Consider the following 23,817-nt stretch of genomic DNA (forward strand, 5'->3'; position numbering starts at 1 on the left):
TCACCCAACCGGGCCAAAGTCCTCCACAAAGCCGGCAGAAGTGGTCCTCCAGACGGGCAGAAGTCTTCATCCAGATGGCATCTTCTATCTTCACCCATCCGGCGCGGAGCGGGTCCATCTTCAAGACATCCGACGCGGAGCATCCTCTTCAAGCGACGGCTAAACACAGAATGAAGGTTCCTTTAAATGACGTCATCCAAGATGGTGTCCCTTCAATTCCAATTGGCTGATAAAATTCTATCAGCCAATCAGAATTAAGGTAGAAAAAAAATCCTATTGGCTGATGCAATCAGCCAATAGGATTGAACTGGCATTCTATTGGCTGATTGGAACAGCCAATAGAATGCCAGCTCAATCCTATTGGCTGATTGGATCAGCCAATAGGATTGAACTTCAATCCTATTGGCTGATTGCATCAGCCAATAGGATTTTTTCTACCTTAATTCCGATTGGCTGATAGTATTCTATCAGCCAATCGGCATTGAAGGGACGCCATCTTGGATGACGTCATTTAAAGGAACCTTCATTCTGTGTTTAGCCGTCGTTTGAAGAGGATGCTCTGTGTCGGATGTCTTGAAGATCTGGAGGACCACTTCGCCCGGCTTGGATAAAGACTTCTCCCGGCTTCGTTGAGGACTTCGGCCCGGTTGCGTGAAGACGTCTCCCGGTAAGGTGATCTTCAGGGGTTTAGTGTTAGGTCGTTTTAAGGGGGTATTGGGTGGGTTTTAGAGTAGAGTGGGTTGTGTGGGTGGTGGGTTTTAATGTTGGGGGGGGGGGGGGAAATTGTAACTTTTTTTCAGGTAAACAAGCTGATTACTTTGGGGCAATGCCCCGCAAAAGGCCTTTTTAAGGGCTATTTGTAGTGTAGGGTAGGGCTTTTTTTATTTTGGGGGGACTTTATTTTGTTAGGGGGATTAGATTAGGTGTAATTAGTTTAAAAATCTTGTAATTTCTTTATTATTTTCTGTAATTTAGTTTTTTTTTTTTGTATTTTAGATAATTTTATTTAATTGTAATTGTATTTAATTTAGGTAATTAATTTAATTATAGTGTAGTGTTAGGTGCAATTGTAACTTAGGTTTTATTTTACAGGTACTTTTGTATTTATTTTATCTAGGTAGTCATTAAATAGTTAATAACTATTGTACCTAGTTAAAATAAATACAAACTTGCCTGTAAAATAAAAATAAACCCTAATCTAGCTACAATGTAACTATTAGTTATATTGTAGCTAGCTTAGGGTTTATTTTATATTGAAGTATTTAGTTTTAAAATAGGAATAATTTAGTTAATTGTAGTAATTTTATTTAGATTTATTTAAATTATATTTAAGTTAGGGGGTGTTAGGGTTAGACTTAGGTTTAGGGGTTAATAACTATTATAGTGGCGGTGACGTTGGGGGCGGCAGATTAGGGGTTAATAAATGTAGGTAGGTGGCGGTGATGTTAGGGCCGGCAGATTAGGGGTTAATAATATTTAAATAGTGTTTGCGATGCGGGAGTGCGGCGGTTTAGGGGTGAATATATTTATTATAGTGGCGGGAATGTGCGGTTCGGCAGATTAGGGGTTAAAATATTTATTTTAGTGTTTGCTATGTGGGAGGGACTCGGTTTAGGGGTTAATAGGTAGTTTATGGGTGTTAGTGAACTTTTTAGCACTTTAGTTAAGAGTTTTATGCTACGGCATTGTAGTGTAAAACTCTTAACTACTGACTTTAAAATGTGGTCAGACTCGTAATACCGGCGCTATGCAAGTCCCATTGAAAATATAGGATACGCAATTGACGTAAGTGGATTTGTTGTATTTCCGAGCCTGGCCAAAAAAGTGAGTGGTACACCTGTACCTGCAAGACTCTTAATACCAGCGAGCATTAAAAAGCAGCGTTGGGACCGGCCAACGCTGCTTTTTAAGCCTAACACAAGACTCGTAATCTAGCCGCTAGTGTTTACCGTCCTTCTAAAAACAGGTCCGGTACAGCTTTTTAGTACTTTTAAAGGGATATGAAACCCAAGATTTGTCTTCCCTGATTCAGATAGAGCATGCGATTTTAAACAACTTTCTAATTTACTTCTATATGTGTGCTTAGGAGCCGGCCCAGTTCTGGCGCACTATATGGTAGCAGTTTTGCAATAATGTTATCGATTTGCAAGAGAACTAGAGGGCAGCGCTATTTCCTGCTATGTAGTTCTCTTGACAACTACCTAGGTATCTCTTCAACAAAGAATATCATGCAAATGAAGCAAATTAGATATAAGAAGTAAATTGGAATTTTTTATTAATTGTTATGCACTGAATCACAAAAGAAAATGTTTGGGTTCCATATCCCTTTAATTTGCATCCCTTTAAACAACTTCACATTAAAAAGTTATAATTTTGTTTTCTAGAAGTAATCAACCCATATCAATTGGGCTATAATATTTATCCCCATTGTGATTCTTTATTGGTTTTTGTTTATTATAAATGTCTATTTCCCACAGAATAGTAACATTCAGCATGAGGTCTATAAAAAAAAAAATCCCTAGACTACAAAATATCCAATGCAACGCTGAGATGGAGAGTCATATATTGCAAATCAGCTCTTCCCTTCCCCCTCCCAGCTCGGAACTGGACGTATCTACTAGATCCCTATGAAGATATCTACATGGTAGGAACGATCAGAGAATCACTTAGCAAAAGAGGGTGGAGGACCAAATGTCATTAGGACCGTCTCCTGATACCGATCCCTACTTGTACCTAGCAAGCGTATTTAGCCCTTTAGTGGGGGGTTTACTTTGATAAGAATCTTGCTTAGAAATAAATCAAATAGCATAATGTATAAAGAGTTAATACACATCTCAACCCACCAAGAAAATTGGATGGCCAGTTTTACAAACTTTGTCACAAAACAGTAGTGAGAAATCTGCTCATCAGCCAGTGAATAATCAGTCCCTAGTGTCTAGTAGTTTTTAAGGTTTACTATAACTTTAAAGGGACACTGAACCCAATTTTTTCTTTTATAAGTCAGATAGAGCATGCAAATTTAAGCAGCTTTCTAATTTACTCCTATTATCAATTTTTTCTTCATTCTCTTGATATCTTTATTTGAAAAAAGGCATGTAAGCTTTTTTTGGTTCAGACCCTGGATAGCGCTTTTTTATTGGTGGAGGAATCTATCCACTAATCAGCAACAACTCAGGTTGTTCACCAAATATGGGCCAGCATCTAAACTTACGTTCTTGCATTTCAAATAAAGATACCAAGAGAATAAAGAAAATTTGATAATAGGAGTAAATTAGAAAGTTACTTAAAATTGCATGCTCTATCTGAATCACAAAAGAAAAAATGTGGGTTCAGTGTCCCTTTAATGCTCATCTAAATCCACTTGGAAGGGGAAAAAAGAAAATCCTAAATTTTAAACAAGGAGGAGGATCTTGCAGGGTGCTTTTATATATCAAAAGGCAAATGATAGTTTTACAAAAGTTACAAATAGCTCCCAAGTAGCCCATACTCTCTCACTGGAACCCACAAAGTCAACATGAACGCACTCATTTCAAAACCGAACAATCCCTCCCCCAAAACCTCTCACCTGAACTGTACAAACAAGGGTGTTTTTATTGCGCCCCAGAGTAAGGACAAGTAAACTGGAACAATCTCCTAATCACAATTTAGAAACCACTACACCGGACCATAGAGCACTCATCTCACCTGCTTAAAATCAGCAAGGTAGGTAATGAAAGTCCCATCTGTTTTTCGGAATTCCAAGGTGATGCAGTCTCTCTCGCTATCAGCCTGTAAGGTTTCTTCAGTCACCTGCCCGTCCTCCAGACGTACCCGGACTTTCAAATCGCAAAGGCTCAACCGGCAGCGCCACAGCAAAAGCACAAGTAGCCACAATAATTTCCAGGGGGCTGGGAGAGGACACATCACCAAACAGAGGGTGCCAGGGCGAGGAGACAAACAGCTGATGGCAACAAGAAAGACTGTAAGATACACAGGACGCAACAGAAAAATAAAGAAGAAAAAAAGAAAACTAGCAGATAATTGGGAAGAGAAAGGAGATACAAGAGATGTGAGAGACGTGATAGATACTAAGAACCAGAAGGAGGTGAAGTGTGACACATAAAAAAAAGCAACAACCTGAAAGTGAGAGAATAAGAGCTCACGAAGAGTGTAAATGTGAGAAGCCAGGGACACAGACCAGAGACGTGAGAATCAGAGGGAGTGAGAGAAGGACAGAGGGCGTGTTTGGGAGTGAGAGGGGGGGGGGGGAGATGGGCAAAGATCTGAGAGTGAATAAACAGAAGTTGGAGGTAAGCAGGGAAATTGATGAGAGAGAACTTGTAACAGTGTGGGAAGATGATAGCGGATGGTCAAAAATATAAATAAAAAAAGATAGAAAAGTGGAGAAATGAAAATCATATAATGATTTATGAGACTGGTTAGAATGTGAGTGAGGGGCAGAATGTGCAGAGGTAATAGCTGCAATTCACTAACAGCTCTCTTTACTTTCCCCAGCCTCTTCAGATCCTAGGTTATTCAGCTAATTCACCTATCAATTCTTTAGTGAATCACCTGAATACAGTAACATAAAACGTGGCGCACACCCCAGCATGTAACATTTTTGGTAGCTTTTTTTAATATATCGTAACTGTAGGTGTCTTTCCTTGACATCATAACGAGATAAACCTTTCTCAAGCTAAAATGACAATGCAGTACTGATGAGACTTCGTAGGTAATCACACCAGACAGGAGAGAGCCGTTAGTGAATACTGGCCAGAGTTAGTTCCTGGGGGAGAAGAGTATTAGTGGGTGAAAGTGTGCGCAAGTGCCAGCTCTATAAGGGAACTCGGAGGGACCATGGGTGCCAGGCAGCATTTGAACGGAGGCATCACATAGGGATAAGAATATTTAGTGTGACATTTGTCTGATAATCAGCACAATCTGGTTCTCTCACAAGCTCATGCCGATACCCAGTTGTGGACTCATTATCAGACAAATTTAACCGTCTTTCTACAATCTGTTGGAATTTAAACATTGAGATTTTGGTTGGGTTTAAATTGCAGTGGACACAGATTTGAGGGACGTTGTTTGATTTTTGGCCCCAGGAAGCACAATGTCTTGACCCATCCCTAGCATGTATGTATATGTGACAGTGACGTGTGTGATAAAGATTGGTCTGAGAGACAGCCGAGTGTGTGTGAGAAAAAAAAAACATGAATGTGATTATAAGCTAGGGGACCGTATGAGAAGAGAATGTGAAACGTACTAGAAGTGATAATATTGGAGTGAAAATGCAAAACAATGTGAATTGAATGCAGAATTAATCCATTTGAACACTTTTTTCTAAACAAATTCCTCAGTAAATCAATAGGAACCTACAAATCTCATCAGAAAGATTTTACGGAGGCCTATGCTGTGATTGGCAGCCTAAAAGTCTGTGTGCAGAGAGCCAATCAGCTATTTGCTCAATATATGCACTCATGTCCACACTGCCCCCTCAAACCAATCAGAAAAGTGTATTTTTGGGTGTCATGCAAAAAGCATATTTATATAGATATTATTTTGAGTGTCATGTAAAGGCATCTCACAATCATCTTTTACAGCGCCTGGCAGATGTTATTACATCAATGAGCGTTTCTTGCTTCACCAAGGGCTGCAAGATCAGTAAGTATAACTGCACAGAACAGTCATTCTATTGGGAGAAAAAAATGAGGACAGACTTAGTGAACCCCTGAATCCCCAATGATGGGGGCTAGAATAAAAAAACAGAACACGCTTATACACAGATGGTTTAAATAGGTTTTCCTTTTCATATTTAAATTACATACGAGACGCCTGTACATACAAAAATATACATAAGTATAACCATAAAATATATATCGAAATTGCAAAAAACTATTTGCTCATTAACGTACAAATTACCCCGAGTATGAGAATTTAAATTGATGAATGCTGCAAGGAACTTTACAACTGAAATTAAATCCATTCCTCGGTGTGAAACGGAGGAGAGAATGGAAAAATACCAGAGAATTTTTTTTTGCAGAGGAATGAAAGGCAAACAGGTATAGACTGGGGAAAGGAAGGTAGTGGGAAACTAAATGAAAAAGCATAGAAAACCAAAGAAATGAGAGGAAAGCCCTTAATGTAAAAAGCAATGAAGTGTTCTAAATAAAAAGTCATCTAGTGGCATCCTCAACAGACAGAGCCTGAGGGTGGGGTACAGAGACAGAGCCTGAGGGTGGGGTACAGAGACAGAGCCTGAGGGTGGGGTACAGAGACAGAGCCTGAGGGTGGGGTACAGAGACAGAGCCTGAGGGTGGGGTACAGAGACAGAGCCTGAGGGTGGGGTACAGAGACAGAGCCTGAGGGTGGGGTACAGAGACAGAGCCTGAGGGTGGGGTACAGAGACAGAGCCTGAGGGTGGGGTACAGAGACAGAGCCTGAGGGTGGGGTACAGAGACAGAGCCTGAGGGTGGGGTACAGAGACAGAGCCTGAGGGTGGGGTACAGAGACAGAGCCTGAGGGTGGGGTACAGAGACAGAGCCTGAGGGTGGGGTACAGAGACAGAGCCTGAGGGTGGGGTACAGAGACAGAGCCTGAGGGTGGGGTACAGAGACAGAGCCTGAGGGTGGGGTACAGAGACAGAGCCTGAGGGTGGGGTACAGAGACAGAGCCTGAGGGTGGGGTACAGAGACAGAGCCTGAGGGTGGGGTACAGAGACAGAGCCTGAGGGTGGGGTACAGAGACAGAGGGTGGGGTACAGAGACAGAGGGTGGGGTACAGAGACAGAGCCTGAGGGTGGGAGACAGAGACAGAGCCTGAGGGTGGGAGACAGAGACAGAGCCTGAGGGTGGGATACAGAGACAGAGCCTGAGGGTGGGGACACAGAGACAGAGCCTGAGGGTGGGATACAGAGACAGAGCCTGAGGGTGGGATACAGAGACAGAGCCTGAGGGTGGGGTACAGAGACAGAGCCTGAGGGTGGGGTACAGAGACAGAGCCTGAGGGTGGGGTACAGAGACAGAGCCTGAGGGTGGGGTACAGAGACAGAGCCTGAGGGTGGGGTACAGAGACAGAGCCTGAGGGTGGGATACAGAGACAGAGCCTGAGGGTGGGGTACAGAGACAGAGCCTGAGGGTGGGGTACAGAGACAGAGCCTGAGGGTGGGGTACAGAGACAGAGCCTGAGGGTGGGGTACAGAGACAGAGCCTGAGGGTGGGGTACAGAGACAGAGCCTGAGGGTGGGGTACAGAGACAGAGCCTGAGGGTGGGGTACAGAGACAGAGCCTGAGGGTGGGGTACAGAGACAGAGCCTGAGGGTGGGGTACAGAGACAGAGCCTGAGGGTGGGGTACAGAGACAGAGCCTGAGGGTGGGGTACAGAGTAAGAGACTATCAGTCTGGGGTAATATTGACAGTCTAGCACACATAACACTGGTACAAACATACAGCATGAGAGTGTAAGAAAAAAATGCAGCATGGAAACTAAATGTTTACAAAGAGACATCCAAAGGGGATGACAAAGAGAGAGAGACAGTCAATATGAGGAGCCAGAGAATGCTGGTGTAAAGCGTGACAAAAAAAGAGAGAGACAGTCAATATGAGAAGGAGCCAGAGAATGCTGGTGTAAAGTGTGACAAAGAGAGAGAGACAGTCAATATGAGAAGGAGCCAGAGAATGCTGGTGTAAAGCGTGACAAAGAGACAGTCAATATGAGAAGGAGCCAGAGAATGCTGGTGTAAAGTGTGACAAAGAGAGAGAGACAGTCAATATGAGAAGGAGCCAGAGAATGCTGGTGTAAAGTGTGACAAAGAGAGAGAGACAGTCAATATGAGAAGGAGCCAGAGAATGCTGGTGTAAAGTGTGACAAAGAGAGAGAGACAGTCAATATGAGAAGGAGCCAGAGAATGCTGGTGTAAAGTGTGACAAAGAGAGAGAGACAGTCAATATGAGAAGGAGCCAGAGAATGCTGGTGTAAAGCGTGACAAAGAGACAGTCAATATGAGAAGGAGCCAGAGAATGCTGGTGTAAAGTGTGACAAAGAGAGAGAGACAGTCAATATGAGAAGGAGACAGAGAATGCTGGTGTAAAGCGTGACAAAGAGAGAGAGACAGTCAATATGAGAAGGAGACAGAGAATGCTGGTGTAAAGCGTGACAAAGAGACAGTCAATATGAGAAGGAGCCAGAGAATGCTGGTGTAAAGCGTGACAAAGAGACAGTCAATATGAGAAGGAGACAGAGAATGCTGGTGTAAAGTGTGACAAAAAGAGGAGCAAGTGTCACTGACATGACACCACAGATCTGTGACAGCAGAAGTCACATGAGTAAAACTGAGAACTGGGACAGAAGTCAGAAAGGGGGGGGGGACAACACTGTAAAAATTAGGAAAGGAAGAAACCTGAGTAAGGGGCTACAAGGAAGTAGAAATGGTTGAGAAAAAGAGGGGTGGAATGTAAAGGGATGAACAGACCAGGCGTATGAGATATTGAAGAGAAGGAATGGTCAATAAGAGTGATTACACGTGAAAGAGAAGGAATGGTCAATAAGAGTGATTACACGTGAAAGAGAAGGAATGCTCAATAAGAGTGATTACACGTGAAAGAGAAGGAATGGTCAATAAGAGTGATTACACGTGAAAGAGAAGGAATGGTCAATAAGAGTGATTACACGTGAAAGAGAAGGAATGGTCAATAAGAGTGATTACACGTGAAAGAGAAGGAATGCTCAATAAGAGTGATTACACGTGAAAGAGAAGGAATGGTCAATAAGAGTGATTACACGTGAAAGAGAAGGAATGGTCAATAAGAGTGATTACACGTGAAAGAGAAGGAATGCTCAATAAGAGTGATTACACGTGAAAGAGAAGGAATGGTCAATAAGAGTGATTACACGTGAAAGAGAAGGAATGGTCAATAAGAGTGATTACACGTGAAAGAGAAGGAATGGTCAATAAGAGTGATTACACGTGAAAGAGAAGGAATGGTCAATAAGAGTGATTACACGTGAAAGAGAAGGAATGGTCAATAAGAGTGATTACACGTGAAAGAGAAGGAATGGTCAATAAGAGTGATTACACGTGAAAGAGAAGGAATGGTCAATAAGAGTGATTACACGTGAAAGAGAAGGAATGGGAAGAAAAGAAGGAATTATTAAGTAAGAGCGAAGGGATGGGAGAGGACCGGCTATAAAATGAGCAGGGATCAGGATAGAATGGGGAGAGGATGAATGCTGTATGACAGGAGGAATAAAGAGGCGGAGGATAAGAAACATAGGAAGCAGGCAAATATGGTGAGGAATGGAGGATGGGGACAGAGCTGCAGAATTGGTAACAGAGGGAAACTAAATAAAACAGATAAGTGTCAGTTGTGAGCACACACTCTCTTTTACCCATACTGCTTTAGATGGTGTCACTCAGCCTCCCCTTGCAATTCATCATCTGATCCACATTCTCAAACTCACACTGGTACAGACATCCACACTCAATATCTCACTCACTGTCCCACTGGTATTTACCCCCAACCCTTAACCTCCCACTTACCCAGGACTGTTGTACACTCTCAACCTCTCACTCACCCTGGACTGTTGTACACTCTCAACCTCTCACTCACCCAGGACTGTTGTACACTCTCAACCTCTCACTCACCCAGGACTGTTGTACACTCTCAACCTCTCACTCACCCTGGACTGTTGTACACTCTCAACCTCTCACTCACCCAGACTTGTTGTACACTCTCAACCTCTCACTCACCCTGGACTGTTGTACACTCTCAACCTCTCACTCACCCAGGACTGTTGTACACTCTCAACCTCTCACTCACCCTGGACTGTTGTACACTCTCAACCTCTCACTCACCCAGGACTGTTGTACACTCTCAACCTCTCACTCACCCAGACTTGTTGTACACTCTCAACCTCTAACTCACCCTGGACTGTTGTACACTCTCAACCTCTCACTCACCCAGACTTGTTGTACACTCTCAACCTCTCACTCACCCTGGACTGTTGTACACTCTCAACCTCTCACTCACCCAGGACTGTTGTACACTCTCAACCTCTCACTCACCCAGGACTGTTGTACACTCTCAACCTCTCACTCACCCAGGACTGTTGTACACTCTCAACCTCTCACTCACCCAGGACTGTTGTACACTCTCAACCTCTCACTCACCCAGGACTGTTGTACACTCTCAACCTCTCACTCACCCAGGACTGTTGTACACTCTCAACCTCTCACTCACCCTGGACTGTTGTACACTCTCAACCTCTCACTCACCCAGGACTGTTGTACACTCTCAACCTCTCACTCACCCTGGACTGTTGTACACTCTCAACCTCTCACTCACCCAGGACTGTTGTACACTCTCAACCTCTCACTCACCCAGGACTGTTGTACACTCTCAACCTCTCACTCACCCAGGACTGTTGTACACTCTCAACCTCTCACTCACCCAGGACTGTTGTACACTCTCAACCTCTCACTCACCCAGGACTGTTGTACACTCTCAACCTCTCACTCACCCTGGACTGTTGTACACTCTCAACCTCTCACTCATCTTCACATTGATACTAAACCCCACTCTCTGCTTCTCACTCACCCTAACACTGGCACTGACATCCACTCTCTGCTTCTCACTCACCCTAACACTGGCACTGACATCCACTCTCTGCTTCTCACTCACCCTAACACTGGCACTGACATCCACTCTCTGCTTCTCACTCTCCCTAACACTGGCACTGACATCCACTCTCTGCTTCTCACTCGCCCTAACACTGGCACTGACATCCACTCTCTGCTTCTCACTCGCCCTAACACTGGCACTGACATCCACTCTCTGCTTCTCACTCGCCCTAACACTGGCACTGACATCCACTCTCTGCTTCTCACTCACCCTAACACTGGCACTGATATCCACTCTCTGCTTCTCACTCACCATATACTGGCACTGACATCCACTCTCTGCTTCTCACTCACCCTAACACTGGCACTGATATCCACTCTCTGCTTCTCACTCACCCTAACACTGGCACTGATATCCACTCTCTGCTTCTCACTCACCCTAACACTGGCACTGACATCCACTCTCTGCTTCTCACTCACCCTAACACTGGCACTGACATCCACTCTCTGCTTCTCACTCACCCTAACACTGGCACTGACATCCACTCTCTGCTTCTCACTCACCCTAACACTGGCACTGACATCCACTCTCTGCTTCTCACTCACCCTAACACTGGCACTGACATCCACTCTCTGCTTCTCACTCACCCTTTCACTGACATCCACTCTCTGCTTCTCACTCACCCTAACACTGGCACTGACATCCACTCTCTGCTTCTCACTCACCCTAACACTGGCACTGACATCCACTCTCTGCTTCTCACTCACCCTAACACTGGCACTGACATCCACTCTCTGCTTCTCACTCACCCTAACACTGGCACTGACATCCACTCTCTGCTTCTCACTCACCCTAACACTGGCACTGACATCCACTCTCTGCTTCTCACTCACCCTAACACTGGCACTGACATCCACTCTCTGCTTCTCACTCACCCTAACACTGGCACTGACATCCACTCTCTGCTTCTCACTCACCCTAACACTGGCACTGACATCCACTCTCTGCTTCTCACTCACCCTAACACTGGCACTGACATCCACTCTCTGCTTCTCACTCACCCTAACACTGGCACTGACATCCACTCTCTGCTTCTCACTCACCCTAACACTGGCACTGACATCCACTCTCTGCTTCTCACTCACCCTAACACTGGCACTGACATCCACTCTCTGCTTCTCACTCACCCTAACACTGGCACTGACATCCACTCTCTGCTTCTCACTCACCATAACACTGGCACTGACATCCACTCTCTGCTTCTCACTCACCCTAACACTGGCACTGACATCCACTCTCTGCTCTCTTCACCCTAACACTGGCACTGATATCCACTCTCTGCTTCTCACTCACCCTAACACTGGCACTGACATCCACTCTCTGCTTCTCACTCACCCTAACACTGGCACTGATAATTCACTCTCTGCTTCTCACTCACCCTAACACTGGCACTGACATCCACTCTCTGCTTCTCACTCACCCTAACACTGGCACTGACATCCACTCTCTGCTTCTCACTCACCATATACTGGCACTGACATCCACTCTCTGCTTCTCACTCACCCTAACACTGGCACTGACATCCACTCTCTGCTTCTCACTCACCCTAACACTGGCACTGACATCCACTCTCTGCTTCTCACTCACCCTAACACTGGCACTGACATCCACTCTCTGCTTCTCACTCACCCTAACACTGGCACTGACATCCACTCTCTGCTTCTCACTCACCCTAACACTGGCACTGACATCCACTCTCTGCTTCTCACTCACCCTAACACTGGCACTGACATCCACTCTCTGCTTCTCACTCACCCTAACACTGGCACTGACATCCACTCTCTGCTTCTCACTCACCCTAACACTGGCACTGACATCCACTCTCTGCTTCTCACTCACCCTAACACTGGCACTGACATCCACTCTCTGCTTCTCACTCACCCTAACACTGGCACTGACATCCACTCTCTGCTTCTCACTCACCCTAACACTGGCACTGACATCCACTCTCTGCTTCTCACTCACCCTAACACTGGCACTGATATCCACTCTCTGCTTCTCACTCACCCTAACACTGGCACTGACATCCACTCTCTGCTTCTCACTCACCCTAACACTGGCACTGACATCCACTCTCTGCTTCTCACTCACCCTAACACTGGCACTGACATCCACTCTCTGCTTCTCACTCACCCTAACACTGGCACTGACATCCACTCTCTGCTTCTCACTCACCCTAACACTGGCACTGACATCCACTCTCTGCTTCTCACTCACCCTAACACTGGCACTGACATCCACTCTCTGCTTCTCACTCACCCTAACACTGGCACTGACATCCACTCTCTGCTTCTCACTCACCCTAACACTGGCACTGACATCCACTCTCTGCTTCTCACTCACCCTAACACTGGCACTGACATCCACTCTCTGCTTCTCACTCACCCTAACACTGGCACTGACATCCACTCTCTGCTTCTCACTCACCCTAACACTGGCACTGACATCCACTCTCTGCTTCTCACTCACCCTAACACTGGCACTGACATCCACTCTCTGCTTCTCACTCACCCTAACACTGGCACTGACATCCACTCTCTGCTTCTCACTCACCCTAACACTGGCACTGACATCCACTCTCTGCTTCTCACTCACCCTAACACTGGCACTGACATCCACTCTCTGCTTCTCACTCACCCTAACACTGGCACTGACATCCACTCTCTGCTTCTCACTCACCCTAACACTGGCACTGACATCCACTCTCTGCTTCTCACTCACCCTAACACTGGCACTGACATCCACTCTCTGCTTCTCACTCACCCTAACACTGGCACTGACATCCACTCTCTGCTTCTCACTCACCCTAACACTGGCACTGACATCCACTCTCTGCTTCTCACTCACCCTAACACTGGCACTGACATCCACTCTCTGCTTCTCACTCACCCTAACACTGGCACTGACATCCACTCTCTGCTTCTCACTCACCCTAACACTGGCACTGACATCCACTCTCTGCTTCTCACTCACCCTAACACTGGCACTGACATCCACTCTCTGCTTCTCACTCACCCTAACACTGGCACTGACATCCACTCTCTGCTTCTCACTCACCCTAACACTGGCACTGACATCCACTCTCTGCTTCTCACTCACCCTAACACTGGCACTGACATCCACTCTCTGCTTCTCACTCACCCTAACACTGGCACTGACATCCACTCTCTGCTTCTCACTCACCCTAACACTGGCACTGACATCCACTCTCTGCTTCTCACTCACCCTAACACTGGCACTGACATCCACTCTCTGCTTCTCACTCACCCTAACACTGGCACTGACATCCACTCTCTGCTTCTCACTCACCCTAACACTGGCACTGACATCCACTCTCTGCTTCTCACTCACCCTAACACTGGCACTGACATCCACTCTCTGCTTCTCACTCACCCTAACACTGGCACTGACATCCACTCTCTGCTTCTCACTCACCCTAACACTGGCACTGACATCCACTCTCTGCTTCTCACTCACCCTAACACTGGCACTGACATCCACTCTCTGCTTCTCACTCACCCTAACACTGGCACTGACATCCACTCTCTGCTTCTCACTCACCCTAACACTGGCACTGACATCCACTCTCTGCTTCTCACTCACCCTAACACTGACATCCACTCTCTGCTTCTCACTCACCCTAACACTGGCACTGACTATCCACTCTCTGCTTCTCACTCACCCTAACACTGGCACTGACATCCACTCTCTGCTTCTCACTCACCCTAACACTGGCACTGACATCCACTCTCTGCTTCTCACTCACCCTAACACTGGCACTGACATCCACTCTCTGCTTCTCACTCACCCTAACACTGGCACTGACATCCACTCTCTGCTTCTCACTCACCCTAACACTGGCACTGACATCCACTCTCTGCTTCTCACTCACCCTAACACTGGCACTGACATCCACTCTCTGCTTCTCACTCACCCTAACACTGGCACTGACATCCACTCTCTGCTTCTCACTCACCCTAACACTGGCACTGACATCCACTCTCTGCTTCTCACTCACCCTAACACTGGCACTGACATCCACTCTCTGCTTCTCTACTCACCCTAACACTGGCACTGACATCCACTCTCTGCTTCTCACTCACCCTAACACTGGCACTGACAATCCACTCTCTGCTTCTCACTCACCCTAACACTGGCACTGACATCCACTCTCTGCTTCTCACTCACCCTAACACTGGCACTGACATCCACTCTCTGCTTCTCACTCACCCTAACACTGGCACTGACATCCACTCTCTGCTTCTCACTCACCCTAACACTGGCACTGACATCCACTCTCTGCTTCTCACTCACCCCTAACACTGGCACTGACTATCCACTCTCTGCTTCTCACTCACCCTAACACTGGCACTGACATCCACTCTCTGCTTCTCACTCACCTAACACTGGCACTGACATACACTCTCTGCTTCTCACTCACCCTAACACTGGCACTGACATCCACTCTCTGCTTCTCACTCACCCTAACACTGGCACTGACATCACTCTCTGCTTCTCACTCACCCTAACACTGGCACTGACATCCACTCTCTGCTTCTCACTCACCCTAACACTGGCACTGACATCCACTCTCTGCTTCTCACTCACCCTAACACTGGCACTGACATCCACTCTCTGCTTCTCACTCACCCTAACACTGGCACTGACATACACTCTCTGCTTCTCACTCACCCTAACACTGGCACTGACATCCACTCTCTGCTTCTCACTCACCCTAACACTGGCACTGACATCCACTCTCTGCTTCTCACTCACCCTAACACTGGCACTGACATCCACTCTCTGCTTCTCACTCACCCTAACACTGGCACTGACATCCACTCTCTGCTTCTCACTCACCCTAACACTGGCACTGACATCCACTCTCTGCTTCTCACTCACCATATACTGGCACTGACATCCACTCTCTGCTTCTCACTCACCCTAACACTGGCACTGACATACACTCTCTGCTTCTCACTCACCCTAACACTGGCACTGACATCCACTCTCTGCTTCTCACTCACCCTAACACTGGCACTGACATCCACTCTCTGCTTCTCACTCACCCTAACACTGGCACTGATATCCACTCTCTGCTTCTCACTCACCCTAACACTGGCACTGACATCCACTCTCTGCTTCTCACTCACCCTAACACTGGCACTGACATCCACTCTCTGCTTCTCACTCACCCTAACACTGGCACTGACATCCACTCTCTGCTTCTCACTCACCCTAACACTGGCACTGACATCCACTCTCTGCTTCTCACTCACCCTAACACTGGCACTGACATCCACTCTCTGCTTCTCACTCACCCTAACACTGGCACTGACATCCACTCTCTGCTTCTCACTCACCCTAACACTGGCACTGACATCCACTCTCTGCTTCTCACTCACCCTAACACTGGCACTGACATCCACTCTCTGCTTCTCACTCACCCTAACACTGGCACTGACATCCACTCTCTGCTTCTCACTCACCATATACTGGCACTGACATCCACTCTCTGCTTCTCACTCACCCTAACACTGGCACTGACATCCACTCTCTGCTTCTCACTCACCCAGCATTATAAAGGTACATTGACCCACACTCTTAGGCTCTCACTGATGTCACACTGGCACAGACGCACACTCAGCCTCTCACTGATGTCACACTGGCACAGACGCACACTCAGCCTCTCACTGATGTCACACTGGCACAGACGCACACTCAGCCCCTCACTGATGTCACACTGGCACAGATACACACTCAGCCCCTCACTCACTGACACACACTCAGCCCCTCACTCACTGACACACACTCAGCCCCTCACTCACACTCAGCCCCACACTCACTCACACTCAGCCCCACACTCACTCACACTCAGCCCCACACTCACTCACACTCAGCCCCACACTCACTGACACACACTCACTGACACACACTCACTGACACACTCAGCCCCTAGCACACACACTCAGCCCCTGGCACACACACTCAGCCTCACACTGACACACACTCAGCCTCACAATGACACACACTCAGCCTCACAATGACACACACTCAGCCTCACACTGACACACACTCAGCCTCACACTGACACACACTCAGCCTCACACTGACACACACTCAGCCTCACACTCACTGACACACACTCAGCCTCACACTGACACACACTCAGCCTCACACTGACACACACTCAGCCTCACACTGACACACACTCAGCCTCACACTCACTGACACACACTCAGCCTCACACTGACACACACTCAGCCCGCCCCTCACTGACACACACTCAGCCCGCCCCTCACTGACACACACTCAGCCCGCCCCTCACTGACACACACTCAGCCCGCCCCTCACTGACACACACTCAGCCCGCCCCTCACTGACACACACTCAGCCCGCCCCTCACTGACACACACTCAGCCCGCCCCTCACTGACACACACTCAGCCCGCCCCTCACTGACACACACTCAGCCCGCCCCTCACTGACACACACTCAGCCCGCCCCTCACTGACACACACTCAGCCCGCCCCTCACTGACACACACTCAGCCCGCCCCTCACTGACACACACTCAGCCCGCCCCTCACTGACACACACTCAGCCCGCCCCTCACTGACACACACTCAGCCCGCCCCTCACTGACACACACTCAGCCCGCCCCTCACTGACACACACTCAGCCCGCCCCTCACTGACACACACTCAGCCCGCCCCTCACTGACACACACTCAGCCCGCCCCTCACTGACACACACTCAGCCCGCCCCTCACTGACACACACTCAGCCCCTCACTGACACACACTCAGCCCCTCACTGACACACACTCAGCCCCTCACTGACACACACTCAGCCCCTCACTGACACACACTCAGCCCCTCACTGACACACACTCAGCCCCTCACTGACACACACTCAGCCCCTCACTGACACACACTCAGCCCCTCACTGACACACACTCAGCCCCTCACTGACACACACTCAGCCCCTCACTGACACACACTCAGCCCCTCACTGACACACACTCAGCCCCTCACTGACACACACTCAGCCCCTCACTGACACACACTCAGCCCCTCACTGACACACACTCAGCCCCTCACTGACACACACTCAGCCTCACACTGACACACTCAGCCTCACACTGACACACACTCAGCCTCACACTGACACACACTCAGCCTCACACTGACACACACACAGCCTCACACTGACACACACACAGCCTCTCACACACTGACACACACACAGCCTCACACTGACACACACTCAGCCTCACACTGACACACACTCAGCCTCACACTGACACACACTCAGCCTCACACTGACACACACACAGCCTCACACTGACACACACACAGCCTCTCACACACTGACACACACTCAGCCTCACACTGACACACACTCAGCCTCTGACTGACACACACTCAGCCCCTCACTCACTGACACACACTCAGCCTCACACTGACACACACTCAGCCTCACACTGACACACACTCAGCCCCTCACTCACTGACACACACTCAGCCCCTCACTCACTGACACACACTCAGCCCCTCACTCACTGACACACACTCAGCCTCACACTGACACACACTCAGCCCCTCACTCACTGACACACACTCAGCCTCACACTGACACACACTCAGCCTCACACTGACACACACTCAGCCTCACACTGACACACACTCAGCCTCACACTGACACACACTCAGCCTCACACTGACACACACTCAGCCTCACACTCACTGACACACACTCAGCCTCACACTGACACACACACAGCCTCTAACACACTGACACACACTCAGCCTCACACTGACACACACTCAGCCTCACACTGACACACACACAGCCTCTCACACACTGACACACACACAGCCTCTCACACACTGACACACACTCAGCCTCACACTGACACACACTCAGCCTCACACTGACACACACTCAGCCTCACACTCACTGACACACACTCAGCCTCACACTGACACACACACAGCCTCTCACACACTGACACACACTCAGCCTCACACTGACACACACACAGCCTCACACTGACACACACACAGCCTCACACTGACACACACACAGCCTCACACTGACACACACACAGCCTCACACTGACACACACACAGCCTCACACTGACACACACACAGCCTCACACTGACACACACACAGCCTCACACTGACACACACACAGCCTCTCACACACTGACACACACTCAGCCTCTGACTGACACACACTCAGCCTCACACTGACACACACACAGCCTCACACTGACACACACACAGCCTCACACTGACACACACACAGCCTCACACTGACACACACACAGCCTCTCACACACTGACACACACTCAGCCTCACACTGACACACACTCAGCCTCACACTGACACACACTCAGCCTCACACTGACACACACACAGCCTCTCACACACTGACACACACTCAGCCTCACACTGACACACACTCAGCCTCTGACTGACACACACTCAGCCCCTCACTCACTGACACACACTCAGCCTCACACTGACACACACTCAGCCCCTCACTCACTGACACACACTCAGCCCCTCACTCACTGACACACACTCAGCCCCTCACTCACTGACACACACTCAGCCCCTCACTCACTGACACACACTCAGCCCCTCACTCACTGACACACACTCAGCCTCACACTGACACACACTCAGCCTCACACTGACACACACTCAGCCTCACACTGACACACACTCAGCCTCACACTCACTGACACACACTCAGCCTCACACTGACACACACACAGCCTCTAACACACTGACACACACTCAGCCTCACACTGACACACACTCAGCCTCACACTGACACACACACAGCCTCACACTGACACACACTCAGCCTCACACTGACACACACTCAGCCTCACACTGACACACACTCAGCCTCACACTGACACACACACAGCCTCTCACACACTGACACACACTCAGCCTCACACTGACACACACACAGCCTCTAACACACTGACACACACTCAGCCTCACACTGACACACACTCAGCCTCACACTGACACACACTCAGCCTCACACTGACACACACTCAGCCTCACACTGACACACACACAGCCTCTCACACACTGACACACACTCAGCCTCACACTGACACACACACAGCCTCTCACACACTGACACACACTCAGCCTCACACTGACACACACTCAGCCTCACACTGACACACACTCAGCCTCACACTGACACACACACAGCCTCTCACACACTGACACACACTCAGCCTCACACTGACACACACTCAGCCTCTGACTGACACACACTCAGCCCCTCACTCACTGACACACACTCAGCCTCACACTGACACACACTCAGCCTCACACTGACACACACTCAGCCTCACACTGACACACACTCAGCCCCTCACTCACTGACACACACTCAGCCCCTCACTCACTGACACACACTCAGCCTCACACTGACACACACTCAGCCTCACACTGACACACACTCAGCCTCACACTGACACACACTCAGCCTCACACTGACACACACTCAGCCTCACACTCACTGACACACACTCAGCCTCACACTGACACACACACAGCCTCTAACACACTGACACACACTCAGCCTCACACTGACACACACTCAGCCTCACACTGACACACACACAGCCTCTCACACACTGACACACACTCAGCCTCACACTGACACACACTCAGCCTCACACTCACTGACACACACTCAGCCTCACACTGACACACACACAGCCTCTCACACACTGACACACACTCAGCCTCACACTGACACACACTCAGCCTCACACTGACACACACACAGCCTCACACTGACACACACACAGCCTCACACTGACACACACACAGCCTCTGACTGACACACACTCAGCCTCACACTGACACACACACAGCCTCACACTGACACACACACAGCCTCTCACACACTGACACACACTCAGCCTCACACTGACACACACACAGCCTCTAACACACTGACACACACTCAGCCTCACACTGACACACACTCAGCCTCACACTGACACACACTCAGCCTCACACTGACACACACTCAGCCTCACACTGACACACACACAGCCTCTCACACACTGACACACACTCAGCCTCACACTGACACACACACAGCCTCTCACACACTGACACACACTCAGCCTCACACTGACACACACTCAGCCTCACACTGACACACACTCAGCCTCACACTGACACACACACAGCCTCTCACACACTGACACACACTCAGCCTCACACTGACACACACTCAGCCTCTGACTGACACACACTCAGCCCCTCACTCACTGACACACACTCAGCCTCACACTGACACACACTCAGCCTCACACTGACACACACTCAGCCTCACACTGACACACACTCAGCCCCTCACTCACTGACACACACTCAGCCCCTCACTCACTGACACACACTCAGCCTCACACTGACACACACTCAGCCTCACACTGACACACACTCAGCCTCACACTGACACACACTCAGCCTCACACTGACACACACTCAGCCTCACACTCACTGACACACACTCAGCCTCACACTGACACACACACAGCCTCTAACACACTGACACACACTCAGCCTCACACTGACACACACTCAGCCTCACACTGACACACACACAGCCTCTCACACACTGACACACACTCAGCCTCACACTGACACACACTCAGCCTCACACTCACTGACACACACTCAGCCTCACACTGACACACACACAGCCTCTCACACACTGACACACACTCAGCCTCACACTGACACACACTCAGCCTCACACTGACACACACACAGCCTCACACTGACACACACACAGCCTCACACTGACACACACACAGCCTCACACTGACACACACTCAGCCTCACACTGACACACACACAGCCTCACACTGACACACACACAGCCTCTCACACACTGACACACACTCAGCCTCACACTGACACACACTCAGCCTCACACTGACACACACTCAGCCTCACACTGACACACACACAGCCTCACACTGACACACACACAGCCTCTCACACACTGACACACACTCAGCCTCACACTGACACACACTCAGCCTCACACTGACACACACTCAGCCTCACACTGACACACACTCAGCCTCACACACTGACACACTCAGCCTCACACACTGACACACACTCAGCCTCACACACTGACACACACTCAGCCTCTGACTGACACACACTCAGCCTCACACTGACACACACACAGCCTCACACTGACACACACACAGCCTCTCACACACTGACACACACTCAGCCTCACACTGACACACACACAGCCTCTCACACACTGACACACACTCAGCCTCACACTGACACACACTCAGCCTCACACTGACACACACTCAGCCTCACACACTGACACACACTCAGCCTCACACTGACACACACTCAGCCTCACACTGACACACACTCAGCCTCACACTGACACACACTCAGCCTCACACTGACACACACTCAGCCTCACACTGACACACACTCAGCCTCACACTGACACACACTCAGCCTCACACTGACACACACTCAGCCTCACACTGACACACACTCAGCCTCACACTCACTGACACACACACAGCCTCTCACACACTGACACACACTCAGCCTCACACTGACACACACTCAGCCTCACACTGACACACACTCAGCCCCTCACACACTGACACACACTCAGCCCCTCACACACTGACACACACTCAGCCTCACACTGACACACACTCAGCCTCACACTGACACACACTCAGCCTCACACTGACACACACTCAGCCTCACACTGACACACACTCAGCCTCACACTGACACACACTCAGCCTCACACTCACTGACACACACTCAGCCTCACACTGACACACACTCAGCCTCTGACTGACACACACTCAGCCCCTCACTCACTGACACACACTCAGCCTCACACTGACACACACTCAGCCTCACACTGACACACACTCAGCCCCTCACACACTGACACACACTCAGCCTCACACTGACACACACTCAGCCTCACACTGACACACACTCAGCCTCACACTGACACACACTCAGCCTCACACTGACACACACTCAGCCTCACACTTACGTCACACTCGCGCGGACCCCCTGTTTATCGCCGATACAAATAACGCGGAATCTTACGGACGAGCTCCCGCACTTCCTTACATCGGGTGTCTCCGTCTCTCTCACCCCTGCCAGCCCCTGTGCATTGCGGGACAATCTCCCCTGTTTGTGTATCCCGGGCCGGCTCTCCCCCCTGCGGCTCCTGCCCGTCACTTCCTCCAGGACCTGCCCCTCTGTTAAAGGGACAGAGCCCGAGACAGAGCCCGAGGCGGTGAGAGAGAAAGTCTGAGGTAGAGAAGCGGGGCACTGATATGGGAATGAGGCAGAGGCACTGGGGATCACGTGACACAGGGCCCTGACAAAAAGACACAGAGAGACTGAGAGAGAGACTGAGATTCACTGAGAGAGACTGAGATTCACTGAGAGAGAGACTGAGATTCACTGAGAGAGACTGAGATTCACTGAGAGAGACTGAGAGAGAGACTGAGATTCACTGAGAGAGACTGAGAGAGAGACTGAGATTCACTGAGAGAGAGACTGAGATTCACTGAGAGAGAGACTGAGATTCACTGAGAGAGACTGAGAGAGAGACTGAGATACACTGAGAGAGACTGAGATTCACTGAGAGAGACTGAGAGAGAGACTGAGAGAGAGACTGAGATTCACTGAGAGAGACTGAGATACACTGAGATTCACTGAGAGAGAGACTGAGATTCACTGAGAGACTGAGAGAGAGACTGAGATTCACTGAGAGAGAGACTGAGATTCACTGAGAGAGACTGAGATTCACTGAGAGACTGAGAGAGAGACTGAGATTCACTGAGAGAGAGACTGAGATTCACTGAGAGAGAGACTGAGATTCACTGAGAGACTGAGAGAGAGACTGAGATTCACTGAGAGAGAGACTGAGATTCACTGAGAGAGACTGAGATTCACTGAGATTCACTGAGAGACTGAGAGAGAGACTGAGATTCACTGAGAGACTGAGAGAGAGACTGAGATTCACTGAGAGAGAGACTGAGAAAAAGTCAGAGAGAGACTGAGATTCACTGAGA

At 49.1% G+C, this 23,817-nt stretch overlaps 1 protein-coding gene across 4 annotated transcripts in view; it reads right to left on the minus strand.

The window, feature by feature from the left end:
• The window catches only part of OAF (out at first homolog), a 125,633-nt gene extending 102,586 nt beyond the window's left edge, over positions 1-23,047 (minus strand). The window contains exons 1-2 of one of the 4 annotated variants that reach the window (XM_053689818.1): positions 22,785-23,047; positions 3,685-3,940 (exon numbers count right to left, since the gene is read on the minus strand). In XM_053689818.1, coding sequence (XP_053545793.1) covers positions 3,685-3,903 — 219 coding nt within the window. In that variant the 5' untranslated portion in view covers positions 3,904-3,940; positions 22,785-23,047. Of the gene's footprint in view, positions 1-3,684; positions 3,941-4,116; positions 4,170-22,784 lie in introns of those variants that run through there. The other 3 variants (XM_053689815.1, XM_053689817.1, XM_053689816.1) reach the window with 3 other exon arrangements.
• Between the last annotated feature and the right edge of the window lie 770 nt (positions 23,048-23,817).

This window comes from Bombina bombina, chromosome 8 (genome assembly GCF_027579735.1).
Source record: "Bombina bombina isolate aBomBom1 chromosome 8, aBomBom1.pri, whole genome shotgun sequence".
Taxonomy (NCBI): Eukaryota; Metazoa; Chordata; class Amphibia; order Anura; family Bombinatoridae; genus Bombina; species Bombina bombina.